General features: G+C 44.6%; 1 protein-coding gene across 1 annotated transcript in view; it reads left to right on the top strand.

The window, feature by feature from the left end:
* The window catches only part of RHPN2 (rhophilin Rho GTPase binding protein 2), a 111,130-nt gene extending 105,703 nt beyond the window's left edge, over positions 1 to 5,427 (top strand). Inside the window, exons 14-15 of the mRNA XM_068261050.1 lie at positions 1,818 to 1,973; positions 3,932 to 5,427. Coding sequence (XP_068117151.1) covers positions 1,818 to 1,973; positions 3,932 to 4,186 — 411 coding nt within the window. The 3' untranslated portion in view covers positions 4,187 to 5,427. The remainder of the gene's footprint in view (positions 1 to 1,817; positions 1,974 to 3,931) is intronic.
* The last annotated feature ends 14,633 nt before the right edge of the window (positions 5,428 to 20,060 follow it).

Below are 20,060 nucleotides of genomic sequence, written 5' to 3'. Positions count from 1 at the left end.
AGAAGTAACAACCATTACAGATTATCAGATGTTCCATTCTGCAGGGTGGGTATGTGGCTGAGAATTAACAATACCATGTTTCAAGGAAAAGGGGATTGTGGGAATTGGGAAACTATGTTCAGGCTGTATCAATGAAATCTAATTACTGTAATATTTTTACATGACTATATATGAGCATCTTCATGTTTCCGTATAATAGAAATTATGGCAAATGATTTAAGGCGCGTACACACGTCGTGCAGATCAGTCAAAAACTTGTACTCACGTGCAACTGCTGTCGACAGAACGACCGCCCTGCGGGAGGGTCGGACGGACCCGTCTTTTGAAAAAATACGGCGTGTGTACGCGCCTTTAGAACTAGAAGCCATGATGCGCAATCAATAGAGATGATCAGTTTATTCTATGTAAATTCTTCTCCAGAACAATTATTGGAAAAGCTGTTGATCATTTAGCTCAGGTAACTTTTTGTATTTGTAAATCTCTGAGTGGCTGGTGGTGATCATGTCATCATGTGTCACTTTAATGTTGTTCACATGCTTCTCCATACACTCTACTGATAATAAACTGATCTTATGATACGCTGCTGACATACTGTATATACTCGAGTATAAGTCTAGAAATTTAGGTCTGACTCATTTAATAAAAGTATAGGGGTCGATTCATACACGAGTCATGAGCAGCACTGAGCACACTAAGTAATGTGTGTACTGACAGTGACATTCCCATTTGCAGCAATTTACCCTGTGGTAAGTGACACATTCTTGATAAAGGAAATGCCAAGAAAACACAGGTTTGAAAGTCCTGACCACAACTTTTAACAAGGAAAGGGGCAGGGGGGGGGGGGAGTTACTGGGCTGCAGGAGTGGGAGTGAATGATTACTGCACTTGTTGGCCTGGATGAGGTATTGGCTGCACTTAAGGGACAGGAGGGGTTAATGGCTGCAATACTGTACACAGCGCAGTCATTAACCACTCCTGGTCCCCAAATGCAGCTGTTAATTCTTCCTGGTCGCCAAATACAGCCATAACTTTGCTGGGCAGACTTGACTTGAGTCAATAAAAAAATCCAGATTAAGAGGGTCAAATATCCCTTGCCTGGATTGCCTGTGTCCAGAAATGGCCCTGATGGTCCATCATGTTTAGCAGAAATACATTTTTTTTCTTACTTCTGTGTCAGAAATTAAAACTGAATCTTCACTCTCAATAATACTGCAGGTAGTTACAGGCCTCACATTTTAATTGGTGGATGTGAGGATTACTGTTAGGGGTTTTGCTTTAGGTTTTGTAGGACAGGTGTTAGTGGGGGTTATTTTAGGATTGGAGGGGGACAAAGTATTTAACAACAGGGAAGGGGACTAGGCTAGGCTTCGTGTGCATGGGGTTTGTAAATATGCAGCACTAAGAGCAAGGGGTTATTGCTAGGGCCAGGAGTTAGTAGTATTTAGCCATGGGGTATATTAGATTTATGGCTGGTGGTAGCATTGCTTCAAAAATAGGGTGCTCATGCAATATGTTGAGGGTAGCAGTATTTAGCATTGTGGAAGGTTATGGGGTTATTGTTGATTTGGGAGATTAGTGTGTAGTGCAAGGCACTGAGCCAAAATCATACAGAGCCAAGATGCCAAAGCAAACATTTCCAATGGAGATTTTATATAGATACGTTTGAAATAGAATTGTCACTGCTGGAGTCCTCCTGTGATAAAAGAAGCCGCCACTTCTGGAGGAACTGACCTTTATATATCTCCTCCAGTGATAAGAGAGAGGTGCAAACCGGCTGGCCTGTGCTTCCGCTAACCATCCATGTGTTTGTGTTGCAGAGAGCAGGTGTGAAGGAAGGAGATTATATTGTGGCCGTAGAAGACAAAGACTGCAAGTGGTGCTCGATAAATGAGGTTATGAGTCTGGTGAAAGACATCGGCGAGGAAGGAAGAGAGATGAAAGTGATCAGCATCCAGGATCAGACGTCTAGCCTGGTATGTGGGCATCTCTTGTTACATCCACCTGCGCTGCTGCAAAGAGATAAACAATAGCCGCTATTTCACTTCCACTTTGAAATCAGAACTCGGTTAAAGGGCTAGAAATGGGAGATCTCCCCCCCTTTTTTTTTCTTCTTTCAAATGAATGCTATTGAAAACTAAACATACTGGGAATCAAGCGTGTAGTGAGTTAAGCCCCAAACTAAAGCTAAAATTAAAGTGGACCTGAACTCTTGCACAGGACAGAAGGAAAACATTGAGAAATGCACCCTGTAACTATTTAGTTTAGTCTCTCATTCCCCTTCAGCTGGGACTAAGCACAAATTGTAATTTGATCACTCATCTGTGTCAGCTGACTGTCTCTGCAAAGCAGCTAACTGGTAAACACAGGATGCTAACAATATGTCTGCTTCCATGAAAGCAGTAAGCAGACACACTGCAGATTTATTGCAGGATTTGTATCAGCTGTAACAAAGAAATGTTTTTCCTTAAAGAGACACTGAAGCGAAAAAAAAAATGATGATATTATGATTTGTATGTGTAGCACAACTAAGAAATAAAACATTAAGATCAGATACATCAGTCTAATTGTTTCCAGTACAGGAAGAGTTGAGAAACTCCAGTTGTTATCTCTATGCAAACAAGCCATTAAGCTCTCCGACTAAGTTTAGTCGTGGAGAGGGCTGTTATCTGACTTTTATTATCTCAACTGTAAGTGAACTGTTTACTTTTTCTCTGCCAGGGGAGAGGTCATTAGTTCACAGACTGCTCTGAAAGACTCATTTTGAATGCTGAGTGTTGTGTAATCTGCACATATTAGAGAATGATGCAATGTTACAAAAAACACTATATACCTGAAAATAAAAGTATGAGAATATTTTCTTTGCTGCTAATCTTCTAGTAATTATTCATAGTACACAACCAATTCACTATATCATATATTTTTTTTCGCTTCAGTGTCTCTTTAAAGGTTATTATGCTGTTGCGTATATTTTAGAGCAGAGAGGACAGAGCAGACATGTTTAGTGTAATGATTATTTCTTTCAGGTGCTCACGCACACACGCCCGCCGCTTCCTCCCCTTCAGTGTCTCTGTGTCCCTCCCTGCACATGCGCAGCACAACAAAATACACACACAGGGACATGGGACACATAGACACTTGGGTTTATTATAGAGCATAGCTGTGTTTGCCTGCAGCTATCCAGAGAGCCTTGCAGTTTGCCGGCTTCCTGTTCTGAAAGTGTAGTCTTGATTTTTCACTTCCTTTGAACTACAAGTCTTCAGCAGGCTTTGCTAGTATAGGGAATGACAAGCTCCCTCCCATCTCTTGCATACAACTGATTATGGATGAGGTGGGCAGTGAACTGTGCAACTTAAGAAACAAATGGCCAAATTATTTCTATGCTGCATCCTGGTCACTGCGACTGTCCCCACAAGTACTGTAGTGCTGGGAAATGTAGTCTTCCTTTTGTTGTTCTTCTTACTTCAGGAGTCACATGATCACTTCTGATCAGCCCGCCCACCAGCTAAAACGGCAGACGACAGGAAGCTAGATGTGTTGCAGGAACAAAGTAATTTATAGTACATTTTAGATGTATCTTTTTGAGATTTTGCAATTTTTTGGGATAGTGGCCCTTTAACAACCATATAAATGTGTAATAATAAACATGATTTTTATTTGTTCATAAAATTAAATATAAGACTTGAAATAAAAGCAATGTAACATTTTGATGAGCCAGAATATACACCACATAAATATAGTAAGTACCACCGTATCTCTAGGTATCATAAACGGGAGGTTTACGTCTTTGCAATAAATACTATATCTCCCTCTGGGTATCGCATGGTGGTTTAGGAGTCCCCGTCTGTGGCGGATTCCGGGGCCCTTGACTTTTGTTTGAACCAGTGTTTTGTGGCAATAAATACTAACAGACTTTATTTCTGACTTCACACAGCACAACAAAAGCGCCACTTATTCAGCTGGCATGCAGAAGACTTATTCATTGGTCTGTCTCAATATGGATGACAACATTCCCAAAACACAGAAGGCCACAAAGAAGCCCTCTTTCCTCAGCTGGGGTTTTAGAAACAACCGCCAAAAAGCAGCAAGCACCCTCTGCCTCCCAGCCACCAGTGCGTCCAAACCGCAGTCCAGCAGACTGTTCCTTTCACCGTACGACTCCCCGGCCTGCGACAGCGCTATGTACTGACGTGTCAGTGGATGGGCGAGGAATGAGAGGACAATTACTTCAGACTACTGTGACAATCCTGTGAAGCCGCCACAGCTGTGATATTTACTGTAATGAATGAACAGGCATTCCTTATCCATAGGAATTAGCACCTTCCTGTCCTGAACTGATAGACCGGCCTTATTTTAGGAAGGTGATTTTGGACCTTTATAAGTACTGTGGAAATAGAACTATACATCACTTTTTGTACAGGAACCAGGCTGGATGAATGACGTTTGATTGTGTTTCATTAATATCCCTCCCTCCTTTATGCTGTTGCCTTTCAGAGCTGCTGGATTTTCAGGTTCAGATGGACATGGATGGATGGCAAAATGCGTATAGAATGGTCAGAGCAGGATCATCCACCAGGCAACCTAGGCAGGTGCATGTGGACTAGTGGGTGTCAAAGGGCCCACCTGGCACCGTGACCTCTCTTTACTTCAGCTTACCAGAAGCACCACAAAGGGGCCCCAAATTTACTACCTTGCCTAGGCCCCGCCCCATTACAACTTAGTCCATCTCTGAGAATGGTCATTCAGCTGCATCAACTAGGATGTACAGTGCCTAAAGTGAACATATCTGTAGGGTTTGCAGTGCTTGTGAACTGACATTGCTGCTTTAATCAAACCTGACCAGTAGAAGGCAATATAGTGGCGCATTTGGCCGATTGTAGAAGTAATATCAGTTGTGCCCAAGTAAAGGCTCGACAGTACTGCATATATCGATATGCAGTGAAAGGAGAAAACTCCAAAAAAGAGCTATAAATTACTCCTTTCATTGTAAATTAAACCTAACAATAGACTGCTGTGAGGAAAACTTGCTAACTGCTGTAGGGTCACATGATCAGAGGATTAACCACTGGAAACATTGAGGGGTGAAGGAGGAGGGATTTTACCTCATGAATCATAGCTGATTGGTCAGCTCATTTTCAGAAATGTATTGACACTGGCTGACAATATGAAAATAAGCAGTTTATATAGTATGATGTAAATATACTCTGTTCTGTGCTGGCTTTTATTTTTGTGCAGGTAGTGGCTGGCTTACTCTTAAGGTAGCCATACACTGGTCGATTTGCCATTAGATCGACCAGCTGACAGATCCCTGTCTGATCGAATCTGATCAGAGAGGGATCGTATGGCTGCCTTTACTGCAAACAGATTGTGAATCGATTTCAGCCTGAAACCGATCACAATCTGTTGAGCTGCTCCTGCCGCCTGTGCCCCCTCCTCGTATACATTACCTGATGCTGGCTCCCGGGCGTCTTCTCCGCGCTGCACCGCACCGCTCTGTTCTTGCTCCATCCCGGCGCTTCCTGTGTCACTCCGTGACCATGAAATTCAAATAGAGCGCCCTCTATTTGATCTTCCTGGTCACTGCAGTGACACAGGAAGCGCCGGGATGCAGCCGGAACAGAGCGGTGCAGCGCTGAGAAGACGCCCGGGAGCCAGCGTCAGGTAATGTATACCTGATCGGATCGGCCGCTGCTAGCGACGCGCTCCCTACCCGCGGGCGATCGAGGGTAATTTCCCGCACGGCGCGATTGACGGACCGATCCGATTTCGGGAGGAAATCGGATCGGCGGGTGCGTTTAGCGCGAACGATTGGCAGCAGATTCGATCCCAGGATCGAATCTGCTGTCGAAACGGCCGCGAATCGGGCCAGTGTATGGCCACCTTTACAGTATGTAACATAAGGTGGCTATGGCTTACAGATTTTTTAAAAATGTATTTAAAAGTGTACTGGCCAGTATTAGCTTTCTCACCCTGTAAGTTGATTTTTCAACCATTTGATTGAAACCACTTGTTAAAAATTAGTTTGGATGATCTGGGAGATTTTACATTCATTGCCAGCCTCCTGCAAGAGTGGGAGTATCTTTATGGGTTACTGTTTACCATGTGCAATGGGCTAGGCCTGAGTACTTTGCCTGCATGCAGCCACATCACTGCCCTTACTTGGGTTTGTCTAAGAAGGTGGTTACACAAGTCCAAATAAATTCAATCTGCACACCTGAAGGCTTGCTGTTTTGGGACTTATATGAAGCAAGTGCTTTCATAACAAGAACTTACTCTATAGGGTCCCTGTAAGCGTTTGTGAAACGTGTCAGGGTTCAGGTTCTTAACTGCATGCACTTGCTTTCAATAAGTCCCAAAACAGCAAGCCTTCTGGTGTGCAAATCAAATTTATTGGGAGTTGTGTTGTAGGGTGGGTAGCACCCTGGAAATACAGATTCAGAAGGGTGATGACGTCTCAGCTAGAACTGCCAATCACAGCCTTGCCATTACTTGGAGAGACTGCCAGGAGCTTTCTCCCAGGCTTGTGCAGCTAATTACTCATGCAGTGGGGTGGGAGTTTGGGGGAAATTTGTACTCAGATCATTGTTTGCAGGGTTCCATAGAAGAACAAGAGTTTGCTTAGTGTTTGGGAAATGCTCTCTAGTGGTATGGTAAATGTCTTTCAAAGTAAATGGAGTTATATCTATACGCAGTCTCCACTTTAAGCAGCAGTGTGAGGTCACATACACTGTTGACACCAATGCAGGCTATGTAATTTGTCTGTGTTGCTATTACTTAGAGTGTAATTGTAAGCATGAAAACAAACACATTTTTTTTTCTTTTATTTAAATGAGGTTTGACCTCCATTACTAGGATCACATCACATAAGTGCTAGTTTAATGAGAACATGTTACATATGCATAGTTTCTGAAGACCATAGAGACAGCTCTGTAGACTATAATACAGTATTTTGCTTCTAGGTGTTTGCTAATGCCGCACTGCTGGTTTCAGAAAGCCAAAGCCAGTGCTCATGTGATCAAGTCCTTGTGATGAGTACGGTCTGTAGAGAATACAACTTTTCATTATTTTTCAAGACAATTTTTACATTCTCCTGTAACATTATACTGCAATTTGCTGACAAGCAACAATTATCATGAATTTTAGAGCACCCTCAGCTTGTCATACATTGGTGAGATGCTGCATTCCATTTACAGCACAGCACTAATATATAGCTGCAAATTATCTAAGACTTTAGCTTACCATTTGCAGTTTGACTGGTCATACCGTATTTGCAGTTTGAATCATCCTATATTACTTCCGGCAGTGGTACAACATTGCCACCTGCAGTCTTAAAATTATACTGCACAAAAATCAGAAAAATGCCTTTTCTTTTTAGGTTATTTTACTAGAAAATCAATCAGGTATTGGTTAGATGAGTTGTTTAAATCAATAGAAATAATGCATTCTATGTATATAAAAGGTTTTTTTTTGGACGTTTGTAAATATACTCAGGAGTTCAGTTAAGCTTGGACCAAAGACGTCAGGTACTCTGCGATGAAAGGGACGCAGGTGTGGACGAACATACCCTCCTATTTCTCTGCTGCTATAGATGTTGTCACTGCTAGGACTACACTACAGGTCTGTGGCAGTGAGACAGAAACAAATGTCTAGGATTTGGACCACTAGTGCAATGCTGGATTTGTTTTTACGATGTTACTGTTATGTATATTTATATGTTATGTGTTTATAAGGTGTTATTGCTTAACAAGGTGGCCAGCTTGGGCTATCTGCTTCTGAATAGATTGTTATTGTAAGGAATGTGTACAAGTTGAGATAGACACCTCTGTGTTGGATGCATCACGTGACTCTTCAGAGCTAGGCCTAAATGATGGATGGCATAATTGGTAATGGGAACAACATATCAATGTACTTACGTGTTTGATGGCTCTTCTACCCGATGTTTTGTTCTTTCTGTAGCTATCTAAAATTATTCCATTATGTCCTGTGTCATTGTATGACAGGTGTGTAGGTGCCCTTCAATGGTACAATTTTTCCTTCAGATTTGATCTTTTGATGGATTTTTTATGACCGAATTGTATAGAAAACTGCATCGTTTTGGTGCAAAATGTGGTGATATGATTTTTTGATAAATCGGAAAAGGAACAAATATCATTTTGAAAATTGGAATGTAAAACTTTCTTAAACTGTTCTGTTAATGGAAACAATTAATAATTGCCTTCTGGTTAGTTACAGTTGTTTCAATCACTTTAAAAGATCACATCAGATGAAAAAATTGTACAGTTTAAGGGAAGGTACAAGCAAAATAAAAAAAATGAGTTTCACTTACCTGGGGCTTCTACCAGCCCCATGCAGCCATCCTGTGCCCTCCTAGTCACTCACTGCTGCTCCAGTCCCCCGCTGGCAGGGCCGCATTGCGTACATTTTTACGCATTCCCGCTAGTGCAGGAACATTAACACATACATTTTTACACATTACTGGTTCAATGCGTAAAAATGTACGCATTGAATCAGTAACGCGTAAAAATGTATGTGTTAATATTCCTGCACTAGCGGGAATGCGTAAAAATGTACGCAATGCGGCCCGCCGACCTACAAGGTCGGCAAGCTGCCAGCGGGGGACTGGAGCAGCAGTGAGTGACTACGAGGGCACAGGATGGCTGCATGAGGCTGGTAGAAGCCCCAGGTAAGTGAAACTCATTTTTTTATTTTGCTTGAACCTTCCCTTTAATGGGCACCTTAGGGCCTGTTTAGACTGTCAGCGTATGAAGAACGCGTATAAAATCAAAGAAACGCAAGTTGAAAAACGCATGCGTTTTTCTTGCGTTCTAATGCGTTTTCTATTGCATTTTGCACACACACGTGACCCAGGGGAAAAAAAAGAATTATGGGAACCGCAGAGGAAAACGTACGCTTAAAACGCAATAGTACGCGTTTTTGATACGCGTCCATAGACTTTCATTGCGTCCGTTTCTATGCGTGACGCACAGAACTGCGTGCAGCAATGCGGATAAGAAATGTATGCGTCTCATACGCATACATGTGAACTAGCCCATTCAAAAGCATTAGGAGCCGTTTCTATGCGTTTTTGGTACCCAGACACGTTCCCTGAAAACGGCTAGGAACGCGCATAGTCTGAACAGGCCCTTAAGATTAATCAACATTTACCAGCATGTCTAATCACTCTACATCAAATGGAACACTCAGTCATGGCTGGTGCGCACTACAAGAGCTTTTTCTAAGCGCTTGTGATTTAAAAGCTCTTGCTAATGTAATGCTATGGGTGTGATCACACTTGAGCAATGTGATTTTATAAAAATCATCCATAGCATTGCATTAGCAAGAGCTTTTCAGATCACTAGTGTTGAAAAAGATCTTGCAGTGTGATCCAGCCATCAGTGACATGAGTGTGTACCCTGTAACATGCTGTAAAGATGCCTGCACTACATAAACACCCAATCATCATCATCATCATCATCATCATTTACTGTCGGGGAGCAGGAGAGAGGCCATTTGATCAAAATATCAGGATATAATGGGTACAGCTCCTTGATAATATATTTTATTTGAAACACACAAGTAAAGTAAAGAACGAAACTGCGCAAAATGGCAAAGGGAAATTTGGGCGCGCCACAGGCTGTAATGCGAATTATGGCTATAGCGCAGCTGAAAGAGTAATTACATCTTTCCCGAGTCCATGGTGGCCTGGAGGGGGAATACTAATTAACACCGCCGGGACTTCTGTAGGAGCAGGGTGAGACGTTTCTCAGCTTCACCCTGCGCGTTTTCACATGAAGGCGTAAAGACGGATGACTCATCTAAAGAATCAGGGCATTCGCCAGAGTGGGGGAAAAAATGTACATATTTGTTAAAATATAGATTCTACCATTTGTATAAATGTGTTCTAGGTTTATATAAGAGTGTATATATTTATAGTGTATTTAAAATGAAATATGAATAGTAAAGGATGATAAGGAAGGCTTCTATCCATCCAGAATCTTTCTTCTGCTCACTAAACTCATGCAATGTAACGTAAGGGTTCAGCGGATATTTTACGAAGGACGGGCATGACAGCAGGCGAACGTGTTACTGTAGATATAAAGTGATTGTTGGTTGTGATTTCATTGTGCAATATGTAGATGTTTTAAAGAAAAAAATAATGTATTTTTAAACTCAAGTTTGATAAGTGACTGTAAGTAGCCTCTACAAACCCAATAAATAAACATTTCTTAGAAAATACATCTCACATTTTCTCTGGTTTCATTACCATTTTTAAAATTAATTAATTTAATTTAAGTATTTGTATAGCGACGACATATTACACTGCGCTGTACAGGGTATATTGTCTTGTCACTAACTGTCCCTCAGAGGGGCTCACAATCTAATCCCTACCATAGTCATATGTCTATGTATGTATCGGATAGTGCATGTATCATAGTCTAGGGCTGATTTTTAGGGGGAAGCCAATTAACTCATTTGCACGTTTTTGGGATGTGGGAGGAAACTGTAGTGCTCGGAGGAAACCCACACAGACACAGGGAGTACATACAAACTTGCAGATGTTGACCTGGCTGGGTTTCAAACCGGGGACCCAGCGCTGCAAGGTGAGAGCGCTAACCACTATGCCACCGTGCTGCCTGAAGAAAAATTAGCAAAAATAAAGCAGTGTGTTGTGGACATCAGCAACCCTCAGAATGTGGTCCAGACCCCACTGGTGCTGTACAAGTAAGTGCTGATGGGCCCCTTATCTTCCTAAGGCCCTTTGCACACTTGCGCATGTGTCACCGTGCATTACTCTTCCGCACTGCTTCCCTGCCGCAAGGGCCATGCAAGTCTATGGAGGATTGCCTAGCTCAAGCAATGCGCCAGAAGTATCCAAATTGCAGCAATCCTGGCTGCAGCGCGTTACCACATGATCCATGCCTACCACACGGATTGTGCTGCAATGCAAGTCAATGAGCGATGCAGCAAGTGTGTATGATGGGAATACAGTGCAGTGTAGTGTGGTGTGCATGCGCAGGGCAACATGAATTCTAGTGACGGTCTTCCTGCCCAGCACTGGAGGGCAATGCTATGCATATGACCCTGTCGCCACACCGTGGCAGATATCAAGGCTGATTTTTATGGTGCGACATTGCACTGCTAGTATAAGGTGTGCCACCGGCTTTAAGGTGACCGTCGTGTAAACATCAGCAATAAAACCAGCCAATGCTGAATAAGTAAAAGATGAGCAGTTTCTTACAGACAATACTTAATGATTTTTTTGTTAGAGAGATATACTCAGCAGAAAAGTATGCAAATTAGCAATGTTTTTAAAAGGGTTGTGTGGAGTGCTGGCAAAAGAAAAACTGACACTTAGGCCCCGTTTACACTTAATCAGTTGGTACGCGTTTTTTTTTCCCTTCATCATAGCAATGCATTGTGGAAAAGATTTCAGTTAAAACGCGTTAAGTGTGAAAGGTGCCATAGGATAACATGGGTATTACTTTGAAAATCCGTTGTACTTTCAGTTATAACTGAGAATAACTGATTAAGTGTAAATGGAGCCTTACCTGGGGCTTCTATCAGCCCCCTGTAGCCGTCACGTCCCACGCCGTCTTCCTCCTATCACTCCTTCCCCACCACCAGTCCCGATCTATGTGCACGTCAAACGCGACTGCGGCCGGCACGTGCTCGCTCCCGCTTGCGTCTTCCAGGAGCTTACTGCGCAGGCGCAGTACAAGAAAACTTTGTACTGTGCCTGCGCAGTAAGCTCCTGGAGACGCGAGCAGGAGCGCGCACTATTCGTCTTGTTAGACGAATAATTGACCAGTGCCGGCAGCAGGGAATAGGTGATCGGAGGACAGCGCGGGACATTATAAGTACAGGGGCTGATAGAAGCCCCAGGTGAGTGTCAGTTTTTGTTTTTGCAGGCACTCCACAGCCCCCTTTAAAAGTCAGTAAGAAGCTATTCCCTTTTGGCCTTTCAAGCCTCTGGATTGGTCCTGTAATGTGATGAATGTTGTTACTGCCTAATAGAGATGCTCAGAAACTTTCCTTTCAGTTCCACTTTGCTTTATTTAATGTACTTAAATCTCTATATTCACAAAAACATACTTGATTTCAAAACATTTAATAGCGGTAAACATGTGAAACAAATCAGGTTAATGGCATTGAGTGTACAACAGCATTTTGAAAATTATTTTTCTTGAATGCATCTTCTGATTTTTTTTTGTTTTTGTTTAGAACTCTGTTCCAAAATTGTTTGATCTCCCCTTTTACCCCACCTAAACTATCAGTGTACCTCTACCCTCTAAAACCCCGCCATACTCATTTACCAAGGTCCTCTACTTTGAGGGTCATATGACCCAACATTCCAGTCAGAGAGGTTGGGCCCGCCAGGACACTTATGCCTCGTGTACATTTATGAGGCATTTTGCCCAGCAGGGATCCCTCGAGCATCATTGCAGGGCAGAGGCTGACCTGTAGGCTTGCTATGTGTTCTGTTGCTATGCGGGGGGGGGGGGGGGGGGGGGGGGCATGAGTGACGTCCTGCGGTAGCCAGAATCAGTGGGGAGAACAATGCTCTCAGCCAGCAATCAGCCAAGCCAATACACCGGGGCTCATTCCTGGCTGAGGTGTTGGAGGGCATCGGGTGCTACTGTGCACACGCTAGATTCTCATCGGCCAAGTTTCATGTATTGAGCATACAAGGCTTTAGGCTCACACTGCTCCTTTGTGACCCACCCTTTTCCTTTGTGTCGATTCAACAACTCTACACCTTCCCCATATCATGCTACACAACTGGCATGGGAAGGCAGCAGGCTGTCACATACTGCAAAAAGGGAGGAAACTGAGCGCCAACCAGTGCTGTATTCTGTATTCATTGGATGTCCCCACAGTAAACTGTAAGTCAGTTTTGTATTGTAGGATGCCTAGGCAGGTGGCTGATGGGCTTGGCAGCTCCAAACAGCTAACAGCTTAAAAAGATCTCAGCTTCCGGAGGTATGGATAGTAAGGGCAAAGACGACATGCTTGTAAACGCACGCTGCACATGCACACAAACTTTGAACCTGTCCCCTGTCATATATGAAAAAAAAAACATGACCCCTTTGCACACTCGCATGTAAATGTTCAAACAAATGCATTAACAGATTCACTCATCCAGGCACCACTCTTATCCCTACAGCTAAGTTAAAAGCTGGGGACTTAGTTAACAAAGGAATGCATTCTCTAGCTTAGTCACCTACACTGCACAGAAGTACCCAGGTAAACGTAGGTGTCCTAACTCTGGCCCTGTAACATGCATAGTGCAGACATGCAAACATTCATAACACTAATTTGAAGTGGTTCAGAATTGGCTAACATACAGTAAGTGTCATATGCAGAAAAAGTATACAATAAATGTCGCAAAAAGCCGAAATTTATGAAAATGCAAAGATACTTATTTATTGAGTACTCCAATTTTAAAAACAGACTACAATAAAAACGCATGGGATGGCCACTTCACCACACATACAGCAAACACACCAAACACTGGTGCACCGCACAATCAATCGTTAGATAGGGTTAATTGGGACATGTAGATCCACAATGGGCAGTAGCGGTTGTTGTAGCTAACAGGCTCCTCGGTTCCTATATCACAGTGTCCAACTCGGTGGTTGACAGTTCATAGTTGTGTCAATACTGTGGGATATTAAGAATCCTATAATCCCAGCACAACATATAAAGCAGCACAGGTAGCAGCAGAAAGTTATGAGGCAGGCAGGGAACAGCAAACCAAGCAGCACAGACTATCTAGCGGAAGGCTAGCAACAGGATCCCCCTGTACAGCATATAAGCATGAAAGTTCACAGCACGTTAAAGTAGATGGCACATAATCGCTTGCTTATCTCACCAGGGCCCATATGCAATTCACTTTTTCTCCTGTTTTTCTCCTAGGTGAGATTATCACACCTTGTTATAAAATGCCCTTTCAACCACGAGCAAGCAAGAAAATACTCAAAATTATTTTGATAGTACTTTTTCACCAACTTTTAGGTACTTCTTCAATTGTAAAATGCTTAAAAGTTATAAAGATAATATGAAAATTATCTCCTAGGTGAAAAAATGAATTGCATATGGCCCCAGATCTTCATCTTAGCACTGGGGCTGATCACCCGGTAGCTGTATCAATCAGAGGGCTATGTCCACAGATGTATTACTGGATAGAAATACTTCACGGGGTGTGTGGATGCGCCTGCTGGGGACACGGATAGCAGCTGCAAAAGCCAGACGGTGGAAAAGGCTAGTGCCGGCCACCAGTTCAGATGGCAGATGGATTCAGAGGCTTGTCCGTGTCATGCTGTTGTGGGGCGGTGTGGCGTCCCATGTGTGTGAGCGGCTCCCTATCACAGTTTCACCGGCTTCGTCAGGGGGGCGTGGGCTATCTCACTCACTCAGAGCGCTTGCATAGATCATCCAGACCAATCACCACACAGTCTGGCTGGACGGGGAGGCAGCGCCGTCGTCACAGTCAACCAGCCAATCACGCAAGGGAGGAGGGGGGGGGAAGTGGCACTACTCGGTTCACAAAGATACACATGGACCCGGTTGCCACAGCAATGGAGCGTTTATACAAGATTATCAGGAAAATCCCCCTTGAGAAAGAGGCAGCGATCCGCTCAGCGGAACGTTCAGAAACAGCCTTATCAGTCCGCCGACAGCGTGTACACACGCACTACTATTGCCTGAAAGTCCGCCCAGCGGGAGGGTCTGACGGACCCGTCGTTGGTGGCCGTAGTGCGTGTGTACGCACCTTTAGTCACAAAGGAATGCATTCTCTTGCTTAGTCACCTACACTGCGCTGAAGTACCGAGGTAAACATAGGTGTCCTAACTCTGGCCTGTAACATGCATAGTGCAGACATGCAAACATTCATTGCATCAAACCTATCTAGGGATTAGGAGCACACATCCTGATGTCCTCTCCTGGGACAGATGCATCATACTAATCGCACAAGGGAGCTAATGTGATGTATCCATGCACACCATGCACATACACCAGCATAAGCTGTGTGCATGCTGACAAAAAGCACAAACAGGGTATATGACCAATCACAATGGAAGGTTGGAACACACATGCACAAGGCAGAAAATGACATGCACATACGGTACATAGATTGGCAATGGTCAATGTCTGCATGGAAACACCATACACTACTATTACAAGCACTGGGGTGTCCCACTATAACTACCGGTAGTTACAGTATAACTAGCTAGTTTGCTGTGAATGGGTGTACAGCATAGGTTGGTGCTCTCTATTTCCTTTTCGTGGGCCACATAAAATGGCAAGGCGGACCAGATACAGCTTGCCAGCTTTAAAGTGATCCAGAGCCAAAGATTGGGATCTAAATCAGATACTTCCCCTAAGAGAGAGAAGCCTTATGATCCTGTTGAGGCTTCCCTCGCTATTCCGTTGTCCCGTCACTGAGCGCGGCCCCACTCCACATCAGAGCCGCGCAGCTCCTCTTCCTGAAGCGTGCCGTGCAGAATCCGTGTGAGCTCGCGCATGCATGGGGGGGGGGGGGGGGGGTTCGTGCTCAGTGATGGGGGACATCAGAGCAGGGAAGGAAAGCCTCAATAGGATCCTGAGGCTTCCCTATCTTTAGGTAAGCTTTGGCTCGGGTACTTTAAGCTGTGCACCTGTGGCATAGATTAATGTTGGTTTGGGCAACAATCCTAATCCAGTATCCCGCTCTTCCAACCTCTGTGAATAGTCCTTGGGGGGAGATAAGTTTCAGACCTGTGTGACTCCAGTTTTATTTCCCTGCAGTAGGCTGTCGGCTGTCAACCACCTCAGCAACACTTTCCTCAGAAATAAGCAATACAGACTGGCATGTGCACATGCTGTATGTGACCTGATGCTAGCCTGTACACCAACCTCCAGCATGCAATATACTGTAGGAGCAGAGACTTTCAAGCCAGTAATTCAGTAACAATTACATATGTGGACATAGAGCAGCTTCATTAGGTGGCAGGGAAATGACAGGACAACTATTATGACAGGGTCCCTTTAAAGAGAACCTGAAGCGAGAGGTATATGTAGGCTGCCATAATTATTTCCTGGAGCAAACATGGTGGCATACCTATGGGTTAAGCCTCGCCCCCCTGAACCCGATAGGACAGTCCAAAGATTAACCCTCCCCCGTCTCGCCATTCTCTTTTTCTGTACTCGATTGGACAAGTTCACGTGTTTTTCCCCAGGGCTGTTTTTTTTTTATTAAGATAGGTTTTTGTTTGGGCAGTAATCTGTACTGTGCGGGTTCAGCCTCTACCGCACAGTATGTGTAGCATTGCGGCCTCTAAAGGGGGCCAATAGATGCAAGGAGGTTTAATTCTTACCGCGAGTTCCTCCTCTCCCTTCCTGGTGGCTGCCGTGGTGCGCAGAGTGGCAGTGACATAATCACGTAACCTCTCGCGAGAGGTGGGTCTCCGCGTCTGATTGGCCGTTTTTCACTTGACCCGGTGATTGAAGAGGGGAAGCGCGCCTTCTAAGCCGGCGTTGGAGGAAGCGGAGGCGGTGGAGCAGCGTCTTCCAGAGACTGTGGCCGGCCTGGGGGGTCCTTCTGGCGTTCACCAAAGCGGATCCTGCGCATTCCTGTGGTCGCTTCTGGCGTCTCTTCTAAGGTCTGCACGGCGCTGCACTGCTCTGCACAGACAAGCTTCGGCTGGAAGGTACTATATTGTTTGCCGCATTTTCAGTGTTAGCCTGCAATTATTAGATGCAGAGGTTTGGCATATTTGCGGTTATAAAGTTAAAAAAAGGTGGGGGGAAAGGCTGCGCGTCCCTAAACACATGTTGCAATTGAATGGTTAATCGCACAGGCATACTACACCGCCTCTGTCAGACTGAAAAATGCATGACCTGCATCCTAGACAAGTGCTAACATTTATTAAACTAGGAGGAACTTTAGCTTCCAATATGGTTTGCATGCAAAGTATATTATACTAGACACTTGCGCCATGGTGAGGCAAACCTCCAGGCAAGTGACCTAACCTAAATTTAAAACCTTGGGAGCAGCTAAGCAAAAAAAATTTGTAACTTACATTTTGTTGAACAGCGAGGAGAACGCCAGCGCATACCACTAAGGCTGCATCTGAAATGATCGCCAGCTCAGTGTGAAGCACCTAAATAGATTTGCTGTTATATTTGCCGCATGAGTATATGTTCTCTGTTGCAGATATGGAGGGACGTGGCAATGCCGGTCCTACAGCTACTCCCAGGTACTGGGCACTTTCAGTGCCCACTTTAATTCCCTTTACACTGGGTGAACCTTAATTTATGTTTTCACTGGAGTTTTTAAAAAAAAGGTGCAAATATCTCCCTTCACCTTTTGGCGGATGTTTTTGGTGAACACACATTCTCTTTTTACTTTGTGTTTTCACAGTCCGCAAGGGGATATGTATGGACTAAAGGGGTCTAAAAGTCTCCAGTCCTTATCGATGAACTATCGTTCGAGATCCCGGTCTAAGGAGGGTGTCCATTATCCTCAGACTTCTCGTGGGAGGTCTCCCAGAAGACGGTCGCATGAGAGATACTCTCCAGACAGATACTCTTCAGCTTCGGTTTCTTCAGGGGATTACTTCAGGCTGAGTCCTAAGAGACATTCATCTAGACGCAGACACAGTCCTGATGGGCACAGGAGGAGGAAAACTACCGAGAGACATTATGCAAGAGACTATGCGCCTTACAGGCGTTATGAGAGACTTTCCCCTAGAAGGCGACATAGATCATGGTCCGTTTCACCCTCTCCTGAGAGGGAGGAAAGGCAAGAGAGAGCAAAAAAGACTATGTTGGTTATGTGGGCAGCCAGCATTGCCTGACAAAAGGGTTTGTGAGGCTTGTTTCTCTGAGCTGGGGAAAGATAGGGAGGAAGATAATCGCCAAGTGTTGAGTTTTATCCAGCAGGCGGTTCAGGATACGTTCCAAAAGATGTCAGCCTCCCAGTCAGTTGTGGCTGCAGCCTCTCAGCCCCTGCTAGAGGAGTCTTCCGCACAGGGTGCAGAAGCTCCACCAATAGGTTTTGATTTCGCCCTAGTGCCTTCCTTTCTAACTGCAAATAAGGCGGCTATAGAGTGGGAGGATGACAAAGAAGGCCAGGTGGAGCAGGACAAATATTATACACATCTGGATAAGCAACCAAATTCGTTTCCATTAATGAAGGTGATTAAGGAGGTGATGTTGAGGGAATGGAAGAAGGTCGACCAAAAATCCTCATTAGCCAACCGTTTTTCGAAGCTTTACCCACTAAGTGAGGAGGATGCAAAGTTGCTAGACTCGGCTCCAGTGATAGATGCCTCGATCATGAGGCTTGCACAGCATGTAACTCTGCCGAAGGACAATGCGGTATCGTTTAAAAATCCGTTGGATAGGAAGATTGATATCGACATGCAGAAGGCCTATTTGCCAGCTGGCGCGGCATGCAAGCCTGCTATAGCCCTCACATCCCTGGCCAAAGCGGTTAAAGTGTGGGTGAGCAACATAGAGACGGTAGTAAACGCCGACTTAGACAAGCAAGAGATCGTTAGAGCGCTGGACGAGCTGAAGCTGGCGGGAGATTACATAGGAGAAGCAGCGATAGACACGATTCGGTCATCGTCTAGGGCAATGTTATACGCGGTTACAGCCAAGAGAGCCCTTTGGTTGAAGCCATGGTCAGCCGATTCTTCCTACCGGAATAACCGGTGTAGGATACCTTATGATGGGGTGCATCTTTTTGGAGCGGAGATGGATCAAGCGATATCCAAAGTCACTGGAGGGAAGTCGGGGCTGATTCCCCAAGACCGAAAACCGCGGCAAGCCCAGCAGCAGTATCCAAGGAGGTCATTTTCAAGCAGGTTTCAACAAGCCAAGTCATACAGGCCTGGAAAGCCATTTAACCGGAATTGGAGAGGCACGCAGTCTTCTTTCCTCAAGTCAAATAAAGCGAGGACAGCGTCTACCACTCAGCAAGGACAAAAGTCTTTTTGAGGATGCGCCCACCCGGTCATTCCCGGTGGGAGCCAGATTCAAACATTTCTGGAAAGACTGGGTGGAGGTTGTAAAGGAACGCTGGGTACTGAAAACTATAAGCAAGGGGCATTCTTGGAGTTTCAGGAAAAATCCACCCCGAAATAAGTTTGTGGCAAAAAGAGTTCCATCCCAGTTTTCAAAAAGGCAAGCAATTTTGGACTTCATAGCTTCTCTTCAAGAAAACAACGCAATTGTACCGGTTCCAACTCGCCAACACTTTTCAGGAATCTACTCACCGCTATTCGTGGTCCCAAAGTCGTCAGGAGGTTGGAGACCGGTGCTGGATCTGAAGTATCTAAACCAGTTCATAAGGGTGCGACATTTCAAAATGGAATCTCTTCAGACGATCACAAGGCTGGTTCAAGTAGGGGATTGGATGTGCACGATCGATTTGCAGGATGCTTATCTGCATATCCCCATAGTAAGGCGGTTCCAAACATTTCTCAGATTCGCAGTGAAAGGACAGCATTTCCAGTTCCAGTGTCTACCGTTCGGCCTGTCAACGTCCCAAAGGACCTTTTCAAAGGTGTTACTACCGGTGATTGCAGAGTTGAGATTGAGAGGGATTCGAGTTTACCATTACCTCGACGATATTCTTTTGTTACATCAAGATCGCGAGGTCCTGTTGCAACATCAAAGTGTGGTACTGGCTCTTCTTCAATCGTTAGGTTGGATTATAAATTTTGGCAAGAGCCAATTAATCCCTGCCCAGGACCTGGTTTTTCTGGGGGCAAGATTTATGACGGTAGAAAACAGAATTTGTTTGCCGGAGCAGAAGATCCAGTCCTTGATGAGGAGGATCAAATGGGCCTTAGCCTAAAGTTTTCTAACTGCATCAGATTGCCTGAGTCTCCTGGGGTCCTTATCGGCGACCATCTCGATGGTGAAGTGGGCTCACTGGAACCTCAGGGGTCTGCAAACTTGCTTTCTTCACAGATGGAACAGGTGGAGTCTGTCGCAAAAACTCTTTACCGGACTAAGTAAAGCAATCCCTAACTTGGTGGGTCAGGCCGGCGAATCTGACGAACTTCCAG

The sequence above is a fragment of the Hyperolius riggenbachi genome, chromosome 11 (genome assembly GCF_040937935.1).
Source record: "Hyperolius riggenbachi isolate aHypRig1 chromosome 11, aHypRig1.pri, whole genome shotgun sequence".
Classification (NCBI taxonomy): domain Eukaryota; kingdom Metazoa; phylum Chordata; class Amphibia; order Anura; family Hyperoliidae; genus Hyperolius; species Hyperolius riggenbachi.
Note: the sequence above shows the minus strand (reverse complement) of the source record. Positions and strands in the feature narration are given on the sequence as shown.